The sequence below is a fragment of the Elephas maximus genome, chromosome 4, assembly GCF_024166365.1.
Source record: "Elephas maximus indicus isolate mEleMax1 chromosome 4, mEleMax1 primary haplotype, whole genome shotgun sequence".
Lineage (NCBI taxonomy): Eukaryota > Metazoa > Chordata > Mammalia > Proboscidea > Elephantidae > Elephas > Elephas maximus.
The window spans coordinates 9,680,595-9,705,389 of NC_064822.1; the positions used below are offsets into that span (position 1 = coordinate 9,680,595).

Genomic DNA, 24,795 nt, shown 5'->3' on the forward strand with positions numbered 1-24,795 from the left:
TTCCTAGGAGAACTACAGGACTCCGCGTATAGTCATACCTGTGGCTGTGATTTATTAGAGCAAACAAAGGGAAGAGACTCATGTGGCGAAGTCCAGGGAAAACCAGGTGCGAACATCCAGGGACCCCTTCCGAGTGGAGTCACACAAAAAACCAAACCCATTGCCTTCGAGTCAATTTATACTCATAGCAACCTATAGGACAGAGTAGAACTGCCTCATAGGGTTTCCAGGGAGTGCCTGGTGGATTCAAACTGCAGACCTTTTGGTTAGCAGCCGTAGGTAATCCGTAAGCACTACGCCACCAGGGTTTCTGGAGTCACACAGCAAGAGGTGTGATAGTACGCGTGAAACGTTGCCAGCCAGGGAAGCTCCGTAGAGCTTTTTTATTGGGGGCTGATCATGTGGGCAGCCTCTGCCTGGTATGCATCAAAATTCCAGACTCCCAGAAAGAAAGAAAGCCGGCGTTCAGCATAACCATGCTGTTTGTACAGTTTAGGCACAGCGAGCCACTCTTATCAGGGAATGGCTGGAACCCTCAGGAAATCCAAACTCCTGATGCCAGCCAAGCGCCCTCTGAGGGAGAGCGGTTCAGGCCTGCTGTGTTAACTCTTTTCTGCATAGGAGGTACCCTCGCCCCCTCCCCACACTGGAGTTGATATACCTTCTGTGAACTGTTGTTATGTGTTGTCAATTCCGACTTCTAGCGACCCCACGTGACAGAGTAGAACTGCCCCATAGGATTTTTTAGGCTGTAATGTTTACAGGAGCAGATCGCCAGGTCTTTCTCCCATGGAGCCACTGGGTGAGTATGAACCACTAACCTTTCGGTCAGTAGCCAAGCACTTAACCTTTGCACCACCAGGGCTCCTTTCTGTACTCTGTGCCTTCTGTTAAGGCACCAGCAGTGATGAACTAGCCCCTCGAGCTTAAGCCCCAACTCTAAATTCCCAGGAGAGAGCATTAGCTGAGCTAGGTTAGATATCTACTCTGATTCGGCAGTTGTGGTCAGGGAAATGGGTCAGAAACCTATTGCTGGGACACCATGGGAAAAGCGCAGTGTCATGGGGACTTTGCTGAAACCCTGTCAGATCTAAGGCCCGTGGAGAAAGTGTTCTTGTTCTGGATCACATCAACCGGTGGGGAATCACCATAGAAATGTCATCACACCCCATGCGGTAGAGCAACCCTGGCTAGATGTTTAATAACTTAGTATTGAATTAAGAAAGATTCACACAGAGATGTGCACATAAACACACAGATATGTGAACTCACACACGCATGCACACATACACAGAATGCACGCACACACAGACGTGTACACACAGTTATGCACATACACGTGCACATATGCACACGCACATACGCATGTGTGCACACAATAGACATGCATGTGTAGTGATACATGTGACACGTGTGCACACATACGCATGCATGCACACACAGACATGCATGTGCACACAAGATGTGCACACGTGCACCCATGCATGTGCACACATACTAATGTGCACACACATGCACACACACACACAGCATGTATACCAGGAAGTTAAAACCAGATGCTTCCTGCTGGACACCTCGTTTTTCCTTTGTTATGGTTCTCATGTCAGTGGAGTTAGGTCAAAAGTAATTATGCAGCTTCCAGACTGTACGTAGCGGACAGTTGGTCACTGTTGTCTTCCGGTTTGCGGGAGCAGGGAATGGCACTGTGGCTGTGTGGGGCAGCACTTCCTTGTTCCCTCGGGGTCGCAGTCTCTGATTGTCTGCAGACAGGCCCACCTGATAGCTTGTTGAAGGCGCCTTCTTTCTGTATGCCTTTCTTTTTAACTCATTCAGCTGTATCCTCACGCTAACTTTTGCGTTTGTATCTTGACTGTCTTTGAGGTAGAAAGGAGTTCAGCGTTCTTCTAGAGAGGATAAGACTTCTAAGGAAAAGAGAAGTGTTTCCTTGTAAACCTAAGGACAGCATGTAAATAAATGTCAGGGAAGTGACTCCCAGACCTTGGATCAGGTCAGCAGGAGGACTCCTGAAAGCTACAGTGATTCTGCATCTGGGGTGTGGAGGCAGGCAAAAAGAAGAACCCTCCTCAGGTGAATAAGCTGGATTTGTGAGCCATCGTTTAGGATACTCTAGCATTATTATTTCCCCAGTCTAGGGTTTGATCTCCTTGAAGGAAACTCACTCTTTAGATCCACTGTAGCAGTGTGCTACATAAATGTGTTGACTGATTATTGTACACCCTAAAAAAGTAATTCTTTGGAAAAAAAAAAAAAAAGAGAATTCAGTCATAGTAGACTATTAAGAAGCTCTTCTGTGCTCCCTGTCATCCTTCTACATCTCGAGCTGAGGGTGCCTAGTTTGAGGACCCCTAAAGTCTGCACGTGCAGAAGGCTGAGCCACTTAGCACAGGTCATGCTGCGTGCAGAAAGCAATGTGAGAAATGAATCTTGTGAGGGCAGAGTGGTATTTATTACTGCATGTTCTCTCAGCCTCGCTACAAGGTATTCCAGGAGGCCTTACAGACTGAAGCCCAGCACCCAGCATGGGTATTCAGTTGGTTTCCATGACTGATGACTCTTCCAGCCTACCTTATCTGTCTTGTGTCTTGATGCCGTTATGGATATTTGCTGCTGTTTTTTGTATGTCTCTCATATAGTATGAAATTTTATTGGTCTAGCTGGGTTAGAAATAAATAGCCCTGTTATTTGTTAATCATTTTAAACTAATGGGTACATACAAGTTTTATGAAATTTACTAATTAATATTTTATACAGATACTAAAAATCTGTTACCCTACAGTTAATTTCGGCTGCTGTTGTTTGTTATTAGGGTGTTTGCTTTGTGTAAGTGGGTATATATTTCCCTCTGTTAGCCAGATTCAGATCTGCATCCTTGCAGGTTGTATGTTTTTATATTTGGTTAATTGAGCAAATGGGAACCTTTGATTGGTGGAAGGATGGGCCCGTCACACACCGAGGCCCAGTTCTCAACAACCTGAGAGCGGTTGACATGCAGGCATGTAACATTTTTGTTGCATCTTTTGTTTTCACAGTGAGAGAAAAACGCAAGAGTCTCTTCATTAACCATGTAAGTGAATCTGTCTCCCTGTGTTCTTCTGAATGACCATACTGTATATCCTATAAAGAACTTGAATAACTGTGTTATGTGGTGGGTGGAAATGGTTCCTGTATTTTGTTGACAATGTTCTTATGCACAGTTTTCTTTGTAATTGAACAAGCATGGCTCAGTATCCACTGTCCCGAATGTTTTCCCAGAAGCCCCAGGCTTATTCATAGCAGGGCATGTGTGAACGGGGCCAGAGTAAATACCTACCACACTGGGCCAAACGAAAGCCCTGTAATTTTAATTTCTAATATTTTCCTTCCTCTACCCCACCCCCAAATTCTTCTTTTTCCCTTTGTAGAACAGAACCATTCAAGTAAACATAATTATTTTTCACGTTCTCTTTCTCCTCCCAGATTGTTGTTTGTAGGTCCAGTAGAGTTTGCACGTTCTTTTGGTGCTCAAAGAAAGAGGATAAACTTTACAGAGAATTTAACCTGTTCTAGTCTCTGGCCGAGTCTCTGGGTGGCACAGTTAAGTGCTTGACTACTAACTGAAAGTTAGTGGCACCCAGAGGCACCTCAGAAGAGAGGCCTGGTGACCTTCTGAAAGGTCACAGCGTGGAAACTGTATGGCGCACAGCTGTACTCTGAAACACATAGGGTCACCAGGAATTGGAATCAGCTTGATGGCAGCTAGAACTGGAAGCCTCCTGGCCATTCTGAGCAGCACCTCCCAGTCCTGTGGCCAGGAGTAAGATACCCATGGAGATACTCTGTCCTTCTTCCTTGAGTGGCAGGTGCAGCTGGTTAGCTTCATGCCCTCCGTGTACCCCTCTGGAGTACGGAGCCCCCAGGCAAGTTGTGGCTGCCCCTTCCTCTACCTCTGAATTGGTGTCACATTCCTTAGGAAAGAAAACTATCTCATGGGCTGTAGAATGATGAAGTCGGTGAAATATCAAAACTAGTATGCTGTAAACTCTGATATGGAAAAAGAAAACGGCATATTTGGCCTTACAGAGGTCTTTCTCAGAATTTCTAGACTGCTTGCATTTAAGTATTTGGAAATCTTGAAGTGCTTGGTACTTAAGTTGTGTATTGAAGAGACTTAAAGCTATAAAATTAATTTCCCTGCCCTTTGGTAATCTGGACAGAATGCCACAAGAAGAAACTCAACCTGGGTCTGTGCACTCCAGGGCATTGGCACATGGCCCTTAGGAGATGGGTGATGCCTTTATAGGCAGCGTCAGTGTGTACGCACATCTGTACAGTTCTGTCGGCAGCACTGGGGCTATAGTTTTTACCAGATTCTTAAAGCGATGTGTGACCTCTTCCCTGACCCCCCACATTTAAAGGCATAAATGTAAAGCTTCTGTGAAATTTAAATATGTGTCAGAAGGAAAAGATGATTAAAATTGCCATGCCTGTTTTGTGTTTCGAAGGCAGAATGTACCTGGGCAGAGAAATTTGAGTGGTTGGAACTAATCATCTAAATTCCTGCTGCCTTTTTTTTTGCTCTTCACCCCAGTGGGTAAACTTGAACACTTCACCATTCGTGAGCATGTCTGCAAAGGAGATTACAAGGAAAAGAAGAGCTGAAACTCCAGCCAGGCTGTTTCCACCCTGCCTTCCATTCTTTCAGAGATGTAGTGAAGGATGGGGAGGATGGGAGTTTGTTTGTCCCTGTTGCCCCCATTCTGATCCTGAATCATGAGACATGTCTATTCTCATAACCATAACCACCTGCATGGAGATTCTTACATGCAATTAACTCCCAGTTTCACCTCAAACCTCCTATCATGCCCAGGCTACACTGGACAGTTGCCACATGTCACGCATGAGTGAATGTTGTACCAGGATGCAGAGTAGGATGGTGGAGTGTGCGCTCCAACTCCTAGGGTGTCCTCCATAACCCAGCCCAGCCCTCTGTGTAAGACCTCTCAGCTCTTGCACAGAGTGAAACCATACGGTGCGTGGGATCTGCTCAGATGCAGTTGTTCCTGTGTAAAACAAGTCTCTTGTTAAGGGTCCTGTGTAATGAATGACCCAGTACAGTAGCAGCATGGCACCCCAGTGTGTGAAAAGACCTAGCTGCAGATGAGCTCATCAGTTCAGTCCACGTTGGGAAAAGCATACAAAGAGCCTTTCCAAACCAACGGAAATATCGTGATTTGAGTGGAATTACTTGGGGATTAAATTAGGCTAGAGCAAGTGTGCTTTCAGGTTTTGAGCCTTGGGCATGAGTGGGAGCAGTAGAGAAGGATACGTGCTAATAATCAGCAGTACCGTCTGCTGGGCCCTTTGCTGTCTGTATGCCAGACTCTTCTGATTGGTTTAATGTACTTACTTATTTAGTCAGCACAATAACTTTCCCAGGCAGGTACTATTTATTATTCCCATTTTACAGATGAGGAAACTGAGGCACAAAGAAGTTAACCAAATAAGTGCTGGAGCCAGGATTGGAACCTAGATGGTCTGACTTCAGAGCCTTCCCTCTTAACTCTCACCCTGTACTGCTTCTCCAGGAGCCCTGGTGGCACGGTGGTTAAGCACTTGGCTGTTAACCAAAAGGTCAGCAGTTCAAATCCAGTAGCCCACCCTTGGGAGGGAGTTGTGGCAGTCTGCTTCCAAACATTACAGCCTTGGAAACCCTATGGGGCAGTTCTGCTCTGTCCTATAGGGTTGCTATGAGTCAGAATCGACTCAACAGCAACGGGTTTGATTTCAGGCTTTTAAACTGCTTCTCAGATAGTAAAATCTATTTCCACTTGGACAGGGGTTGTTTAGCTTGCTTATCTGAAGTTAGCACTAACATTTATAATTCAGTTTTTATAGGACAACCTGTAGGGCTCGTTTCTGAATATGGGCCCCAACTAAAGTTTGTTATTTAATTTACTGACTCTGGAATGAGAGTTATTCTTTGCCTTTGTTTGTAAAACCATTTTATTTTTCACTTGCTTTATCGAGAGGAATATCGTTCCTTTCACTTCTCTGTGAAGTCTTTGAAGAACCTATTTAGTAGATGTTGCTAAGGTACTCTACAGAGAAGCTATTATTTAAGAAAAACCAAAGCAGAGGATGAAGATAAGTCATTTGAGAGAGGTGGGGTGGTTAAGCTGTAACCCTCAGATGAGAACTACAGGGGCCGTAACCTCCTACAGATGGAGAAACACAAGGCTTTTCTGGCTTTGAGCAAAGGACCTATATTAGTAAGAGAAAAGTGTAGGCATTGACTGGGAACATTTTGGAGGGAAGAGGGCAATAGAGAATGGAACCCCAGGCTGGAAAAAGAGATGGGCCCTTCACTGGCTCAGAACAGCCAAAAGAGACTTAGAGGGTTATGTAAAAGAAGTTACTTATAAAATAATTGTTACAGATTTTATAGCTTGAAACCATTTGAGGATAAAGTACTTAGAGAGTTTTGACAGAGAGCCAAATCAGGGTGAATCATAAAGACTGGAAACCCTGGTGGCATAGTGGTTATGAGCTATGGCTGCTAACCAAAAGGTCGATAGTTGGAATCCACCAGGCGCTCCTTGGAAATCCTATGCGGCAGTTCTACTCTGTCCTGTAGGGTCACTATGAGTTGGAATCAACTCAGTGGCAATGGATTTTTTAATATTCTAGCCACCATCTATGTTTAGATGGAGTTAGAATGAACAGTTACAGGAAAATTTAATACATTATGAAAAAAGATAGATTTAGGTATTTTAAAAAGGCTAAAGTTTTGGCTTTTGTAAGTTTAGCTATTTTAATGAATCTTTTAATTAAAATGTGAAAATCTGTGATTGTGGGTGGCATTGTAGGTGGCTGGAATCCAGAATCACTTTCCTGAAACTTTGGGAAGACTCATGCCTTTTACCTTGGCCTAAGGTTGGTAGTTTGAACCCACTCGGCTGCTCCACGGAAGACAGACCTGACAACCTGATCCTATAAAGATTACAGCCTAGAAAATCCTATAGTGTGGTTTTACTCAGTCACATGGGGCCACTATGAGTCAAAAATCAACTTGACGAAACTTAATAGCAACAACAGCAATGATTTGTGTATATCATCCTCCTGCCAGCCACCTGGTGACAGCATACCTCAAGTGAATTAATTGATCATTCTAAGAGATTAAAAAAGATACTAAAACAGAAGGAATCAGGAGTGTGCCAGCCTTCCCTATGTCTCCTTTGCCGTAGATGCGCTTTGAAATGGGAAAGCCTTACTGGGCATGCTGTGTGGTGTCTTCCTCATGCAAAACAGCCCAAAGTCTTTGTCTCAACACTGAGACAGGTGATGGCTCTGGAACCTTTGTGAGGAAGTCAAGCATCTAGAGAGTGAGTTGCTGTTTATTGGTTAAGTGTGAATCACATTATTAGCTCAACTTGGAATCAAAAGAACTTTGGTCAACTCCTGGTTCTACCACCTCCTAATGGTGTGACCTTGGAAAAGTCTTGAAGCCTCAATTCTCTTATCTCATATGAAGAAAATCATAATTCCTGGTCTACCTAATTCGAATGAGATAATGTAAGTGAAGGTGATTTGTGAGTATATATCAACCCAGTGCCATCAAGTCGATTCCAACTCACAGTGACTCTGTAGGACACAGTAGAACTACCCAGAGGGTTTCCAAGGCTGTAATCTTTATAGGAGCAAGTTGCCACACCTTTCTTCTGTGGAGTGGCTGGTGGGTTCGAACTGCTGAGCTTTTGATTAGCAGCGGAGCAGTTAACCACTGCACCACCAGGGCTCCTTCGTTACTACATACAGTCATGCGGCACATAGTGTCTGCTCGGGCAACGTCCAACCAAGTGTATGTCCATGGTCCCATAATAGAGTTTAGAAATTCCGATCAGAGAATGGAACATAGTAGATGTAACCGGACACAGTGAGTGCAACAGCTTCTCATATGCAACACCCATGTCTCATGTCTCTTGAATACAGAGGGATTGTGCTGGGGGTGTATGTATAACCTATAATACATATGTCTTGATAGTCATAATAAGTGCCTATATTACTGGCTTATGTATGTACTGTATTGTACTTTCTATCATTATTTTAACGTGAACCCTCCCTAATTACAAATAAAAGGTTTACCGTGTGCTTTGATTCATAGGCAGCAGCCGTATACAATATGGTGTTGGCACAACGTCCAAAACACGTAACATCCTATTTCACAGAACGTATCGTGGACATTAAATGATTCATGACTGTATGGCACTATGTAAATATGTTAATGTTGTCATTGTTTATGGGAGTTCTAGGTGAGTTAGATTTAATTTTCCAAGTTCAATGATCAAAACTGACAGAAGTCTTTCTGGTATTTTGAGTATGGATATATTTTTCCCTGAATTGTATTTCATATTTCATAATTATTGAGCCCAGGATCCCCTGGGAGGAGAATATCCTGTTCACCTCTCTTTGGGACTACCCCCTTTGATCATTTATGTTCCTCTTAAATAGTTCTGTTCTGAGTTAATTTTTGCCTTGTATCTTTGAATGAAATAGGGATAGCATTCCTTGGAAAGTGGCCTACTCTGGTTGTACTCTTCCTCTGTAAGCCATGGAAGTCAGGGAGTGAAGCGAGCCAGATCCAGGAACTGGATTTTTTTTTTTAACCTGAACCTTGCTCTGCCCCTCCCAGGATACTTGTACTTAATAGAAAACACATTGATTGGGCAGCTGCTATATTAGCATTGATAGAGTATACTTGAATACACTTAGTAGACTTTATTCCCCAGGATATAAAAGAAGCAGCAGCCATTTTGGTGATATTGTGAAAATACAGTTTTTCAGCAACCTTAAGAAAATCCAACTTACATTTTGAAATCATTTTGAACTTACAGTTGCAGCAGTAATACAGAGGACATAATTTTCACACTTCACTAAAGGAACTTTAGATACCCTGGTTCAACTTTGACACAAAGGATGTTGAGATGGGGAGATGTTATTTTCTCTCAAAAATTTTTTAACAGAACGTCTAGAAATGATAATGCTACACACACAAAAAGGCTGATGCAGATCAGAGGTTTGCGTAGGTATCAGTTCCTTGGTGATGCCTTGGGAAGACTTTCTTTTTTCATCCTTTTCTGTTTACTCCCTCACCAATCCTCCCTTCCCTTCACTCTGTCGTTCTTGCTATGAAGCAGAGTGAAGCGGTGTTTGTAAGTGTGATGGTCTGTACAAGATAGCTGGCCGTTGGAATTGCTTCCCTGGGGCTTTTGTAGAAGGTTATTTGAAAATTGCGTTGCCCTCATTAAGACACACCAGTGCAGGAGTCTCTGGTGTTAGAAGTTACCCTGGAAAACTCGTGGCGTGTTCTCAGTGGGAGTGTTCAGAGCCCTTATCTTTTGTGTTTGATGTTAGGATTGCACCCCTGAATAAGCCATTAAAAATTTTTGACCGTGGGTGACTGGCTTTGACATTGCTCAGACCCCCTGGGTGTGGGGAGGGAACTTACTTCACCTCGGCCTGTGATGCCTTTGTTCCTCTCTTGTTAGTTGCTGAGGAAAGAGGACGATACAGCCAGCTGTTCCTTCTCCTGCTGGACACACACTCCCAGCCGCTCGTGATGCTTCGCTCTCTGCTGGGCCGTTCTGTTGTTTCATTTATCTATTTGGACGCGTTACTGTGTTAACCTCCTTGGTTTTCAGCTTTTTAGTTTTGCTCAGGGACCTCTGGAGTAAAGAATGGAAAGGAAAAAAAAAGAGGAAGTCTGAGAAGGAGCAACTTTTATCTGAAGCAGGGACTTTGTTAGAAAAGCCCGTTGAGAAGCAGCCGTTGAGCAGAGGCTCCCAGCCCCGGGACCCATGTGTTCATTGACTAGATGGATGGATGGATATTTAACTTTCATTTTGAAAAATTTCAAACTTACAGAAAAGCTGTAATAATAATACATAAAACTCCCGTTTACCCTTTACCCAAATTCATCAGTTTATGTTTTATCACCTTGTGCTCATCATTGTCACATGTTTTTTCTGAATCATTTGGAAGTACGTTGCCTACATCATGCCCTTTTGTCACTAATACTCCATTGTGTATTTCCTAAGAACAAGGATATTCTTTTATGTAATCACAACATTGTTTCAAAATCAAGAATTTAATATTTACACAATTATTTTTAATTATCTGCCCATATTCTAGTTTTGTGAAGTAGCCCGATAATATCGTTGATAGCCTTTTTTCCTCTGGTATCAGATTCAGTCCAGGATCACGCATTGCGTTCCGTTGTCTACCCTTTAGTCTCCTTTAATCCAGAGCAGATCCTCAGCCTTTTTTGTTTTGCGTGACATTGGTGCTTTTGAAGAAAAGACTGTTTTGGATTTTGGATTTGTCTGAAGGATTCAGGAGAATATCAGCAGTCAGAATTCTACAGGGAATAATCCTTGCCCTCCGTAGGGCACCCAGTCTGGAAGCACACAGGATCCATACGACCTTCCTTGGTGATGTGAATTTTGACCACTCGGCAGATGCTGTCCAGTTCTCCATTGCGTATTTTCTGGGTTTCACCTTATGACTAATAAGCAGTCTATAGGGAGTCACTTTACTAAGACCATGCAGACCTCTTGTTCCTCACTACCTTCACCTCCAGATTTTACATCCATTGATAAGTCTTGCCTGAATCAATGTTTATTATTTTGGTTGCAAAACAGTAATTTTCCAGCCCCATCACTCCCTCTGCGTTTGTGAGTCGGCATTCTGTGTGTGTCGAGGAACCTTTTCTTCCCATCCATCTATTCATCCTCCTCCCCTCCTGTCTTAGGCTGGGTTCTCTAGAACCATATGTGTATTATATATGTGTATAGAAAAAGAGAGATTTATATCAAGGAAATGGCTCATACGGGTTTTAGAGGCTGTAATGACCCAAGTTTGTGGGACAGGAAAGAGGATTCTCCTGATTGACATAGATGCCCCAAAAAACCCAATGCAGGGGCTGGCAAACCCAGGTTGGCAGGCCAGAAAGCGGGGCTGTTGCAGGCTTCTGCGGATTCACGTAGCCATAGGGGCTAGTGAACCCAAGATTGGCAGGCCAGAGAGGAGGACTGTTGCAGTCTGTGCAGACCTACGCATCTCAAGATTATGAGGCAAGACTGTAGGTAAGCCGCTAGCTCAAGTCCCAAGAAACGGGGGTCAGATGAGCAGGAGCCTTCTGCATGATCTAGAATGAGCAAAAGCCCTGGCAAGGTGAGCAGGAAGAGCCAGGCGGCAGAGGGTGGAAAGATGAAGGCTGAGGGGGCAGTGAGCTGCCATAGGCCCCGCCCACACTGGTACCACACAGCAGATCCCATCCATCATGGGGGTGATCACGGATCAAATCTCAACAGGGAGGTGATCACGTTGTACAACTGCCAAAACACTGAGAATCATGGCTGAGCCAAGTTGACACGATCTTAGTCATCACACCTCACTCCCTTCCTTCTATTGACCCACCCATCCACTCACCTATTCATCCATCCCATCTGTCTGTCCATTCATCCATCCCATCTTTCTATCTTCAGTATAGATTCATGGAATGCTGTTTTTTCAGTGATTTTTTAAATGGTTATTCCTGTCCTTCATTATTTTGATGCTTACATTATCCTAAATTTGGCTAGTGGCAGCCTTTTCAAGCCAGCTCTGTGTTCTTTTGATACGTTTCCTCTTTTTTTGTTGAGCACTCTCTTGCTTTTTAGCAGAGTAAGATATCCCAGGGTCATCTTGAACCACCTGTGCCTCAGTGCTGGAATCACCCATTTCTCTAGGGAGCCCTGACTCCTTTTAGTGGCAAACAGTATTAGAAAACAACATCTGGGCAGCACATGTGCTCACTGCTACTGGGACTCATCCAGCAGAAATAGCTAGGAAATACACATATCAGAAATCATGAATTCATACTGATGGCTCTAATTGCCAATTCCAGTCCTTTCCTTGGAGGTTTTTCGTGCCTTTTCTTTCTGACCTTTTTATTTTTTTTGCCTTTATGGAAAAAAAAAAAAAAAAAAAGAGCTTTACTGGTTATAATTTACATACCATAAAATTCACCCCTTTAAAGTATACAACTCAGTGGTTTTTAGTATATTCACAGAGTTGTACAGCCATCACCACAGTCAATTTTAGAACATGTTCATCACACACCTCCCCTCCAAGCCCCAGGCAGCCACTAATCTACTGTCTATAGACTTGTCTATTCTGGATATTTCCTATAAGTGGGATCATACAATATGTGTTTTTTTATGACTGGCCTCATTCACTTAGTATAATGTTTTTCCAGTTTCATCCATTTTGTAGCATGTCAGTACTTCATTCTTTTTATTGCTCACTAATATTCCATTGTATGCATATACTGCATTTTGTTTATCCACTCATCAGGCGATGGACATTTGGGTTGTTTTTACCTTTTGGCTGTTATGAATAATAATATCTTGCTATGTCTTTTCACACATGTTATGAATAAAAATAATATATTGCTATGAACACCCTGGTGGCATAGTGGTTAAGTGCTATGGCTGTTAACCAAAGGGTCAGCAGTTTGAATCCGCCAGGCAGTCCTTGGAAACTCTATGGGGCAGTTCTACTCTGTCCTATAGGGTCGCTATGAGTCGGAATCGACTCGATGGCACTGGGTTTGGTTTTTGGTTTTTATGAACACTCGTATACTCTTGATCAGTCCCTAGAGGAGAGTTACCATGTGATCCAGCAGTTGCATTCCCAGGTATGTACACTCAAGAGAAGTGAAGACAGACATCCACATATAGACTTGTATGTGAATATTCATAGCAATGTGTTACTGTTCATAACAGCCAAAAGGTAAAAACAACTCGAATGTTCATCGACTGATGAATGGATAAACAAAGTGGGGTATATGCATACAATGGAATACCAGTAGGCAGTAAAAAAAATGAAGTATTGATGCATGCTACAAAATGGGTGAATCTTAAAAAACATGCTAAGTGAATGAAGCCAGTCATAAAAGAGCACTTATTGACATCATGCTTGGTAAAGCAGAAGGTGAGTGAAACAGTGGAAGACCCTAAACAAGATGGATTGACACAGTGGCCGCAACCATGGGCTCAAGCATAGCAGGACCGGGCAGTTTCATTCTGCTGTACGTAGGGTCACTGTGAGTCGGAACCAACTTGATGGCACGTAGCAACAACAACAACAACATGGTGACTCTATATTTAACATTTTGAAGAATTGCTAAGCAGTTTCCAAATTGACTTTTTTTTCCCCTCCTAAATTTTATTTATTTTGTTGTCGTTGAGAATATGCACAGCAAAACATACACCAACTCAACAGTTTCTACATGTACAATTTAGTGACATTGATTACATTCTTCGAGTTGTGCAACCATTCTCTCCTTTTCTGAGTCGTTCCTCCCTCATTAACATAAACTCACTGCCCCTGGAGCTTCGTATGTAATCTTTTGAATTGTTATCGTCAGTTTGATCTCATATAGGTAGTTCCTAAAAGAGCATAATGCTCAAGGCAGACCTTTTTTACTAGCTAAGCCAAACTCTTGTTCAGTTTGAAGACTACTTCATGGGATGTTTTTGGTTTAAGGTTTAAAGATAACTGCAGGATGGTAGTTCCGGGGGTTCATCCACATTCCATGGCTCCAGAAAGTCTGAACTCCGTGAGAATTTGAATTCTGCTCTGTGTTTTTCCCCTTTTGATCAGGATTCTTCTGTGGAATCTTTGGTCAAAATGTTGAGTAGTAGTAGCCGGGCACCATCCAGTTCTTCCGGTCTCATGGCAGAGGAGGAAGTTGTTCATGGAGGGATTAGCCACATGCTCCGCACCCTCCTCCTGTCCCTGATTCTCCCTCTTCTGTTGCTCCAGATGAGTAGAGACCAGCTGTTGTGTCTTAGATGGCCCCTTGCAAGCTTTTAAGACCAGGCACTATACAACAAAGTAGCAGGCAGTGGCCTTTCACTTTTAATACTTTGTTTGTGGTTCAGTGAATTCTGTTTCTAACTCTGATCTACATTAAGATACTTCAAAGTACAAATCTGATTTATTTTTACTTCCCTTTTAAAAAAAAATTTAATTAAAAAAATTTTTGAAACGTTTCCAAGAGAAGAAATGACCCTCTGGAACGAGTGAAGTTTTGGCCAGTATAATCACTTTCATAGAGAAATTTGAAGGTATGTTATTAATAACAGCTTGGTGTATAGCAAGAACACTTAACTAGGAGTCAAGCAGCCTGAATTCTGATTCTTCTGATACTTCTCTCTGCTTTGTCATCTGGCCAAGCTACTGTGTCACCTCGTGAAGCGGTTTGACTACATCACCTGTAAAAGAGGAATAATACCACCTGCCTCACCTATACCACAGGATACTTACGTGTAAAAAAATTTACGTGTAGCATGCGGCAATTGAAAATGGGACATATGAAGGCCCTTAAAAAGTCTGCGTTGTGCAGATACTTGGCACATTTGAATTTCCATGACAGCTTACAAATTACGTGGAAGAGGGAGCTCTAACAAAGTAGAAACTTGAATTTCTTACATTCTGGGGCAAGTTCGGCATATTCCCAAGTCTTTCTAAAGAGCAAATTAACAATGCTAAGACCTATACTTGGGTAATCACCTGCCTTACTTCACCCCCAGCATTCTGGAATAAACTCATTTCCAACCTGACCCTACCTCAAAAATCACAACCTGGAATATATACGACCATTGCATTCAAGAAGTGAAATAACAGAAGGCAAGTGGTCTTACGGAAGATGAGCCCCTATTTCTTGTATAGCTGCAGAAAGAACTCAGGCAGCAATAATTCCTGCCTGCGTTGCTGCTAGAGAGGCCTCCTGAGGGACTGGCCCAGGCATGCCTGGCCTGCAGGCTCGGAGCAGGTCAGGACACCCTTCTGTCTCATCTGAGGGTGGCCTTGAGGAATGTTTCTGGATTTTACCCCCCAACCAGAGCTGTAATGAGAAAGAGATACTTCTCACTGTAGAGCAAATGTGTGGAGCCGTGAGGAGGCTGAGGTGTGACCCTGTGTTGAAGTATATTGTGATCTTAATTATTTTGTTGTAAAAGTATGCATTCACATTAGGGCAGAATTTCACCTCAGAATTTTATTTTCCTAGTTTTTTCTTGAGCGCCACTCTTGGCTTGTTTTTCTGCTCTCATAGAGCAGTGCTTCAGCCTCCTTTTGTTCTTGGTCTATGCCTGTTTGCTTTTTTACCTTTTAGTCCTTCCTTGCTGTAAAAAAATCGATCCAGCTAAAGTCTGCTGAGTCTTCCGTTCTTTTTCCACAAGAGGATTAGTTTAACACCTTGAAGTCGAAGACGAGGGTGTTTTGTTTCTACTCTCCCGGCCTCTTGCGGCTCTCCGTGGTATAGAGAGGAGGAGGGTGAGTATCTTCTTTCAGTTCCCTCTGTCACATTTTAGTGTGTACATACGTTGTTCCAGAACCTCCACGACACGCTCTGCCCTCTGACCAGGGCTTTGGGTTTGCACGGTGTGTGTAAGCCCATGGCCTTCCTTTAACTATTCTACCGCTTGTTAGTGTTGTGAATTTAGGTAAAGATACTTAATGTCTTTCCTTGTTTGCACACTGAGGTAAATACCAGTCCACCTCCTCCGTGGTGTTGCTGACACTGTCTGCACACAGGAAATGTCCAGTGTAAGGTGGGGGGGAGGGTGCTTCCTTGGTGGTGTTGGCGACACTGCACACAGTAAGTCTTCAGTGTAAGGTGAGGGGTGCTTCCTTGGTGGTGTTGCTGACACTGCACACAGTAAGTCTTCAGTGTAAGGTGGAGGGGTGCTTCCTTGGTGGTGTTGCTGACACTGCACACAGTAAGTCTTCAGTGTAAGGTGGAGGGGTGCTTCCTTGGTGGTGTTGCTGACACTGCACACAGTAAGTCTTTAGTGTAAGGTCGGGGGATGCTTCCTTGGTGGTGTTGCCGACACTGCACACAGTAAGTCTTCAGTGTAAGGTGGAGGGTTGCTTCCTTGGTGGTGTTGCTGACACTGCACACAGTAAGTCTTCAGTGTAAGGTGGGGGGTGCTTCCTTGGTGGTGTTGCTGACACTGCACACAGTAAGTCTTCAGTGTAAGGTGGGGGGGTGCTTCCTTCGTGGTGTTGCTGACACTGCACACAGTAAGTCTTCAGTGTAAGGTGGAGGGGTGCTTCCTTGGTGGTGGTGCTGACACTGCACACAGTAAGTCTTCAGTGTAAGGTGGGGGGGTGCTTCCTTGGTGGTGGTGCTGACACTGTCTGGACACAGAAAGTGTCCAGTGTAAGGGGGAGGGGCTTCCTTCATGGTGTTGCTGACACTGTCTGCACACAGTAAGTCTCCAGTGCGAGGTGGGGGGTGGACTCAGTCTCTCCTCTCACGTCTTCCCGTGCCCTGTCTGTGTATGTTCTGCGCACGTCAGGCCTTCAGATCATTGGTTTTTAATCCAGGAATGTGGTGCACATCTCCTTTTCCTGTGCCCCAGAGCAGTTGGACAGAGTCCTGCCTTCTCTATCAAGGTCATAGTTTGTCTTCCATAGAATTTTGATCCTTTTTAAAAATTAAACGGAGTTTTTATTTTTTGGCAATTTCACATATCTCAATTTTTTTAGTTAACAAACTTTTATCACCCCTTTTCCTCTAATACAGGGTCACTATGAGTCCGAATTGACTCGATGGCACTGGGTTTGGTTTTTGGTTTTTTTCCTCTAATATTAATTCATTTTTTAATGCCTTATTTTTATTTGATCCTAACAAGCCCTAATAAGTAGTAGGACCACAATTATTGTCCAGCCAGTGAGAATGGGAAGCTAATGCAGACCCCCTAAGAGACTTAACCTCAGATTGGGCACGTGTCCACGCCCAGCATCTTACAGGTCTCCTCCCATGTAGTCCCCAGGGCACGGCTGGGAGCTGGAGCCCGCCATCCCTGCGTTACAGGTGAAGGCCTTGGAGCTGGGGGAGTTACGGGCGCAGAGTGACTGTAATTTATTGTCCAAACAGGGACACTTTTGATCATGAAAGAGGTGCTATTAATGGTTACGCCAAGACAACAGGGGTAGACTAGGATTGCCGCGGGCAAGCTCAGATGTATAACCGTCCTGGTTGAGTAACTTGTCCAAGGCTGCACGGCCAGTGAATGTCAGGGCTGCACCTTAAACTCCAGGCTTCCTGGATCCCGCTCGCACTCTTACCTAGCCTATCCTGGAGGTCTCTTCATTTAGCTGGTTCCCAGCAGGCCTCAAGAGAGCCAGGGCTGGAACGCACATTTCTGCCCCATCCTCCATCATTGTCTTTCTGTGATAGCATGTATCTGTGTTGTCAGTCTGTGTTCCTGTTGTCATTTGGGATAACCCTTCATTCAGAGCCTCTTAAACATACAGTCGAACAGTTCTTGTGTACCAGTGGATTTTTTGTAAATAATAGATTATTGTGTACTACAAACATCATGTAAACATTAGGTAGACTAGATGATCTTCATGATTCAATCTAGGTCTAAAATTCTGTTAGTTTACATATTAAAACTTGATTTGTAAAATATACATTATTTCAAAGATATAAACTTGTTTTTCTTTAAAAGCAATCTATAATGGGGCTTCTCACTAATTTGCCTGTTCTCTGCTCCCTTCTAAGCAGAGTTTATGGTTATCTGTGTGTCATCTGCTCCCTCGCCTGCACAGTTGTCATCCCTGGTAAAATCTAGGTAACTATCTATATTGTTGTTGTTGTGTGCCGTTGAATTGGTTCTGACTCATAGTGACCCTACAGGACAGGGTAGAGCTGCCCCATAAGGTTTCTAAGGAGCGGCTGGTGGATTTGAACTGCCGACCTTTTGGTTAGCAGCCGAGCTCTTAACCACTAGCCACCAGGGCGATAGCATTATGCCTGTCCTTTTCCAGTAAATCATTGTGTTAGGTATTTTCTTCTATATACTTCTAAAATGTTATGTTTAAGCATAAAAAGCATTCCTGTGACTTTGTTACCCGCCACGTTTCCTGTATTTTGTTTAGCACGTACTTACGTAGCACTTCCTACGTACCCAGCAATGCTCTCAGCACTTTACAGATGTCAGCGTACTTACTCCTCAGAAGGACCCAGCCAGGCCTATTATTTTCACCTTCATTTTTACATGTAAGGAAACTCAGCTGCTGAGAAGGGAGGCTGAGTAACTTGCCTGGGCCACACAGCTAGTTGGTGGCCCAGCCAGAATTCACACCCAATAGCTGTGGCCCCAGCAGCTGCCTTCTTCACCTCTCTAGCTGCTGTTTCTCAAGGGCATTGTGTTGTTGTGTGACAGCACAGCCAAGACTCACACCTGCCTGGGAGAGTCTCTGTGTGTCTTAAACACACACATACATGCATACTGATTTTCTAGAATACTGGGATAATTAAAATGTCAGATTAATGCAGTATTTTGATTAAAACTAAGAACTACCTGCGCCCTGAGTGTTTAGTAAAAATATTTAATATATAATGCACTTGTCAGTAAACATATATAACATTAACTGGATAATTTAGAGGGCCGTGCAGTGGTTTAGAGCTGTCAGTGTCGCAAGACCCGAATTGGCTATTGGACATGTTGCAAACAAAGAAGCTGTTGGTGCCTGCCCTCTGCCACACCCCAGGAGGGACAGTTCAAAACAAATGAAGGAAAGCAACCCCGGGCCAAGACCTTTTCAGGTAGAGGGAATCCAGCTTGTTATCAATACGGATTTCAAACCAAGAGAGGTTTTCATTTTACAAATCTTGTAGCCCTGACATCCAACAAGTGACTTAATGCCCAAATGCTATTTAGAGCGATGAGCTACCCTGAAAATAAAAATCATTGTAATTTAATACTTAGAGTTTTTATTTAATTTAGGAATTGTTAAATAGTTGAAATTAAATTTTAAAACTTGTGGTAGAAATGTTAAATAATTTGGAAGCTGAGCTCACGTCCCCTGGTAAATCGAGGGCTTTAGGGGTACCTGGAGTCCCAGCTTGGAGATCCCAAAGCATGACTGTTCTTTAATTGTACTTTGGATGAAGGTTTAGAGAACAAACTAGCTTCTCACTGGACAGTACACATTGTTTTATGATATTGGTAAACAACCCCAGGACATGTCAACACTGTCCCTCCTTGTCTTTTGGTTCCCTATTACCAGCTTTCTTGTCCCCTCCTGCCTTCTCGCCCTTGCCCCTGGGCTGATGTGCCCCTTTAGTCTCATTTTGTTTTTATGGGCCTGTCTAATCTTTGGCTGAAGGGTGAATCTGCGGAGTGAATTCATTACTGAGCTAAAATGGTGTCCGAGGGCCATACTCTCGGGGTCTCTCCAATCTGTGTCAGGCCAGTAAGCTGGGTCTTTTTTTGTGAGTTAGAATATTGTTCTACATTTTTCTCCAGCTCTGTCCAGGACCCTCTATTGTGATCCCTGTCAGAGCAGTTGGTAGTGGTAGCCGGGTACCATCTAGTTGTACTGGACTCAGTCTGGTGGAGGCTGTGGTAGTTGTGGTCCATTAGTTCTTTGGATTAATCTTTCCCTGGTATCTTTGGATTTCTTCATTCTTCCTTGTTCCCAAAGGGGTGAGACCAGTAGAGTATCTTAGATGGCCGTTCACAGGTTTTTAAGACCCCAGACACCACTCACCAAAGTAGAATGTAGAACATTATAAACTCTGTTATGCCAGTTGAGCTAGATGTTCCCTGAGACCACGGTCCCCACAGCCCTCAGCCCAACAACTCAGTCCCTCAGAGTTTGGATGTGCCTATGGAGCTTCTGTGACCTTGCCTTGTACAAGTTGTGCTGGCTTCCCCAGTATTATGTACTGTCACCAAAGTTACCACTTATGTATTGTCTGTTTAGTGTTTGGAAACCCTGGTGGCGTAGTGGTTAAGTACTACAGCTGCTAACCAAAAGGTCAGCAGTTCAAATCCACCAGGGTCTCCTTGGGAGCTCTATGGGGCACTTCTACTCTGTCCTCTAGGGTTGCTATGTGTTAGAATCAACTTGACAGCAATGGCTTTGGGTTTTTTTGGTTTATTTAGTGTTTTTCCCTTCCCCACCCCTCCCCTCCCTCATAACCATCAGAGATTCTTTTTATGTGTAAACCTTTTCATGAGTTTTTATAGTAGTGGTCTCATACAATATTGGTCCTTTTGAGATTGACTTATTTCACTCAGCATAATGCCCTCCAGATTCATCCATGTTGTGAGGTGCTTCACAGATTCATCATTGTTCTTTATCTTGGGTAGTATGCATGGCTGGTTTTGAGGTAAAGCTCTAGCCGCTAGGGGCTGCCTGTCCTGAGGGGTGTTCCTGTGAGTTAGCTGATGAAAGGAAGGCCTTAGATGGAGAGAGGGAGGTAAAGATACTCATCCAAGGGAACCACTCATCTCCTCTCCTTGGCAGAGGCCCCGTGACTTAGATTTTCTAAGGGAAAGCACTTATTCTTGACAGTTCCTGTCATCACACTTTAATCTTGAAGGAAGTTGCGTCAGAGGAAATAGCTGAAACTCCACAAGAAGTAGAAGTGAACTATTGTTGTTTTGCTTCATTGTTGGTATTATTCCTAAAATTATCCCATCTCTCTCAAAATTCATTAGGATATCAGTTAATTGCTGAATTTTTGTGTAAAATATGTTACCTCTTGAGGTTTTCATTGATTGTAGCAGATTTTGCACCTGTGGGGAAAATTTCGTGAGGATTTTAGAAAGCTGACCACTGATATTAACAGCTATTCATAGATTATGAATTTTTTATTTTATTATTTTTTTATTAACTTTTATTGAGCTTCAAGTGAACGTTTACAAAGCAAGTCAAACTGTCACATGTAAGCTTATATACACCTTACTCCATACCCCCACTTGCTCTCCCCCAATGAGTCAGCCCTTCCAGTCTCTCGTGACAATTTTGCCAGCTTCCAACTCTCTTTCCTGTCATCCCCCCTCCAGACAGGAGATGCCAACACAGTCTCAAGTGCCCACCTGATACAAATAGCTCACTCTTCTTCAGCATCTCTCTCCTATCCACTGTCCAGTCCCTTTCATGTCTGATGAGTTGTCTTCGGGAATGGTTCCTGTCCTGGGCCAACAGAAGGTTTGGGGACCATGACCGCCGGGATTCCTCTAGTCACATCCAGACCATTAAGTCTGGTCTTTTTATGAGAATTTGGGGTCTGCATCCCACTGATCTCCTGCTCCCTCAGGGGTTCTCTGTTGTGCTCCCTGTCAGGGCAGTCATCGATTGTGGCCGGGCACCAACTAGTTCTTCTGGTCTCAGGCTGATGTAGGTCTCTGGTTCATGTGGCCCTTTCTGTCTCTTGGGCTCATAGTTATCGTGTGACCTTGGTGTTCTTCATCCTCCTTTGATCCAGGTGGGTTGAGACCAATTGATGCATCTTAGATGGCCGCTTGTTAGCATTTAAGACCCCAGACGCCACATTTCAAAGTGAGATTATGAATTTTTAGTGTTTCTTCTATGACTTAACTGTGCTTGCTACGTGAGCTTAAAAAGAGTTGTTTTTTAATGCCTTTCTAGATTATCTGAGTAAGAATGCTGTGACTAACAAAAGCAAAAATGCCTTGTTAAGCTGACCTTGAATTTGATGGTGCTTTCCCTTGCCCTTTCCTTACACAGACACAGCAGTAAGCCTAAGAAATGAAGTCCCCAAACAGGTTTTATCTTTTGAATTTCCTGAGTTTGGTCATCTCCCCTTGACTCACAGACTTTTTCAAGTTCGCTTCGGTAGTGCAGTGCCCTCTAGCAGTAAGTTAAGGAACTGGCTACCCCAAACAGTGGCTACTTTCATTTATTATTTAATTTTAAGAGTAGGTTGTTTATAACATCGTTTTTGTATTGCTCAGATTGAAGTATTGAGTGAGGTATTTGATCTCTAATTAGCCTTAGGGCTTCCTTTTAGTCATCATGTGGATAACTGGGGATTTTGTTGGAGGTGGACAGGTCAGGCTGGTGATTTTGAGATCCCTAAGAGATTGGTGTTTTTAGGTTGCTGACAGGTAGACCTTCAACATAGCCCCAGGCAAGTGGTAATTTGGCTTTTGTTGAGATGATATGAGTTCTTTTTCTAACTTGCTTTTGAGCAAGAATTATCTAGATTGACACCTACTAGTCAGTTATCCTGATTGATATCTACAACCAGGGCAGATGGTCATCTCACATACTTTGGACATGTTGTCAGGAGGGATAGTTCCTGGAGAAGGACATCATACTTGGTAAAGTAGAGGGTCAGCGGCAAAGAGGAAGACCCTCAGTGGGATGGATTGTGACACAGTGGCTACAACAATGGGCTCAAGCATAACAACAGTTGCGAGGATGGTGCAGGACCAGGCAGTGTCTCCTTCTCTTGTGCATAGGGTCACTGTGAGTTGGAACCGACTTGACAACACCTAACAACAGTCATATTGCCCAAATAAAACCAAAAAACCTAAACTCATTGCTGTGGAGTCGATTCCGACACATAGCGGCCCTATAGGACAGAGTGGAACTACTCCATAGAGTTTCCAAGGAGTGCCTGGTGGATTTGAACTGCTGACCTTTTGATTAGCAGCCATAGCACTTTATCACTGAGCCACCAGGATTTCCATTGCCCAACTAGTTTCCAAAAATCTCTTTATAGCATTCATTTAGATGTCATTGGTTTATAATTTAATTCTTTTCTTTACCAGTACTTTTCAGAAGTATTTCTCAGGTCTAAAGTTGTCCAAAGACCTCAAAATTGAACATAGCTGTGAAAGAACCAGTCATAAAACTGAATGAGCACGCTCCCTAAAGGATTGTTATATTTTCAAAAGTATCAGATAATCATCCCCTTTGTACACTATTTCATTCCTCACAAAGGAATACCTTTTTTCCTCTATCTTTTCATTCCTGAAAAGGAGATTCTAAATTAACATCGCCTGCATCTTCCATGGCCCCCCAATCACCTGTACTGCAAAAGTAGAGAAAATGGGTACAGTAGACTCTTGTGTTGATCTTGGTGTGTAAAATCAGGACACCCCCTTAATTCTGGGCTTTCTTTGGTGTAGTGAGAGGTATGCTCCATGTTCACACAGTCCCCGGGGCACAGGGTTACAACAGACTCTTTGATGCTGATTGGAGCAGTTTACTGTTCTCCTGATGAGGGAAGCTTGGGACCAGGGTGGTGTGCTGACTTTTATAGGTGGAACAGCAGGGGATTTCATTTTATAGATGAAGTGTTTTTGTACTGTTTTGGTGGTGGTGGTAGCAGCTCCTGCTAAGACATTTTTTCCCTCTGTGCTCTGGTTTCAAGGGGGTGGTGTTCTTGGGAGAATTTTAAGTCCTGTGTAATTGTTCTTGTCTTGTTGCCCATTGTTTTTCCAGCATCCTCCAGGACAAGTAGCGAGGAAGTACAGCTCCTGCTCCACTATTTTCCTAGATGATAGCACAGTCAGTCAGCCAAACCTCAAGTATACGATTAAATGGTGGGTATACAGACCTTTGCTTAACTAAGTGCTTTCTCTGTTCCTTAACCTGAGGGGTAAGCTGGTTGGTTGTGGGGTATGGGAGAGGTAAGATGGGGAAGGGGAGGCCATGGACTATTCAGGAAATCTTTCTGAAAAGTGATTTTGGGAGTTAAGATGTGAGGTATCTAAATGCTTGTGCATGTTATTATTTACATAAAAGACCAAAATTTGTAATCAAGTGGTTATTTAAAATGCATTTATATTTTTGTGCATGCCTTCTCTCCACCTTTTTCCTGAGGCCATTCTAGGGTAACTCTGCTAGTGTTTTACCGTCTAAATAAGGGGAGGCTCTTGTGGTCACAGTTTAAGACTGTGGGCTACAGGAGAACGCTGGCATGGCCTGGTGGAGAGTATACTTGGCTGAGAGTCAAGAGACCTGAGTTCTAATCTTGGCTCTGTCACTCACTGGAGGAGGGGGGTTGGGTAAGACCCTTTTTTGTGAGGGCCTTTTGTTGCTTATTTTAAAATGGGGGTTAAGAGGGAGGAAGGGGAGTCTTTGGATAAAATCATTTCCCTTTTGGGGCCTCAGTTTCCTTAATTTAAAATGAGAGGTATAAGGGAGGCAGGGGGGCTTTTCCTGTAACATTCCCATGGGCACGGTGACAGTAACCCTCGAGAGCGATCACAGATCACTGATGTGCCGGGGGCTTCTGGTCAGCAGCTCAGCTTGGAGACAATCTGGATTATTTTATCTCTATGCTTGTTCAAGAAAGTCCATATTCAGCAACAATGCGTGCTAGCATATGAGATAAGTGTTAAAATCTCTAAGAAATATTCTTTTATTTCAATGGGCCAGGTATTTAGGCTTCAAAGCCATATTTTAAGTATGATTCTAGGTGATTCTGTCTCTACCTCAGTCAGGGCAGTGAGGGCTCTGTGAGTGTCTTCTGGGCGCAGCAGGTGACTCCAGGTGAAAGGTAGAAGACGTGACCACTAGGATAAGGCTGCCGTATCTGTGCAGTTTTCTTCTATCCCGTGGGCAGCATGTTCCCCAGATCCGAATGGAAGTCTACCTCTCCCTTCATTACCTCGGTGTTTAAGGACATCGTAAGTGACTAGCGATCGTAAACCCAAATAATGGCAGCTGGGAAGAGGTTTGTGTAATAGCCCCACAAGATGGTTACCTGTGTGACCTTCCTGGAGCCACTTAAATACCCTTGGGCCCCAGTTTACTGCCAGGAAGTGGGAGGTGCAGTAACTTGGGAAGTATTTTGTAGACGAAGTAGTTAGCAGTTGTGGGGGGAAGTGGAGAGCCCTAAGAACTTTGCGCTGTGCTGTTCCTGGCATCTGCTCTAGCTCTAAAAAGCACGGGATGGACTGCTAG

At 43.6% G+C, this 24,795-nt stretch overlaps 1 protein-coding gene across 1 annotated transcript in view; it reads left to right on the forward strand.

Annotated features, from left to right (window-relative positions):
* CCNY (cyclin Y) overlaps window positions 1–24,795 on the forward strand; it is a 258,996-nt gene that overhangs the window by 191,179 nt on the left and 43,022 nt on the right. The window contains exons 3-4 of the mRNA XM_049885058.1: window positions 3,051–3,085; window positions 23,329–23,429. Coding sequence (XP_049741015.1) covers window positions 3,051–3,085; window positions 23,329–23,429 — 136 coding nt within the window. The remainder of the gene's footprint in view (window positions 1–3,050; window positions 3,086–23,328; window positions 23,430–24,795) is intronic.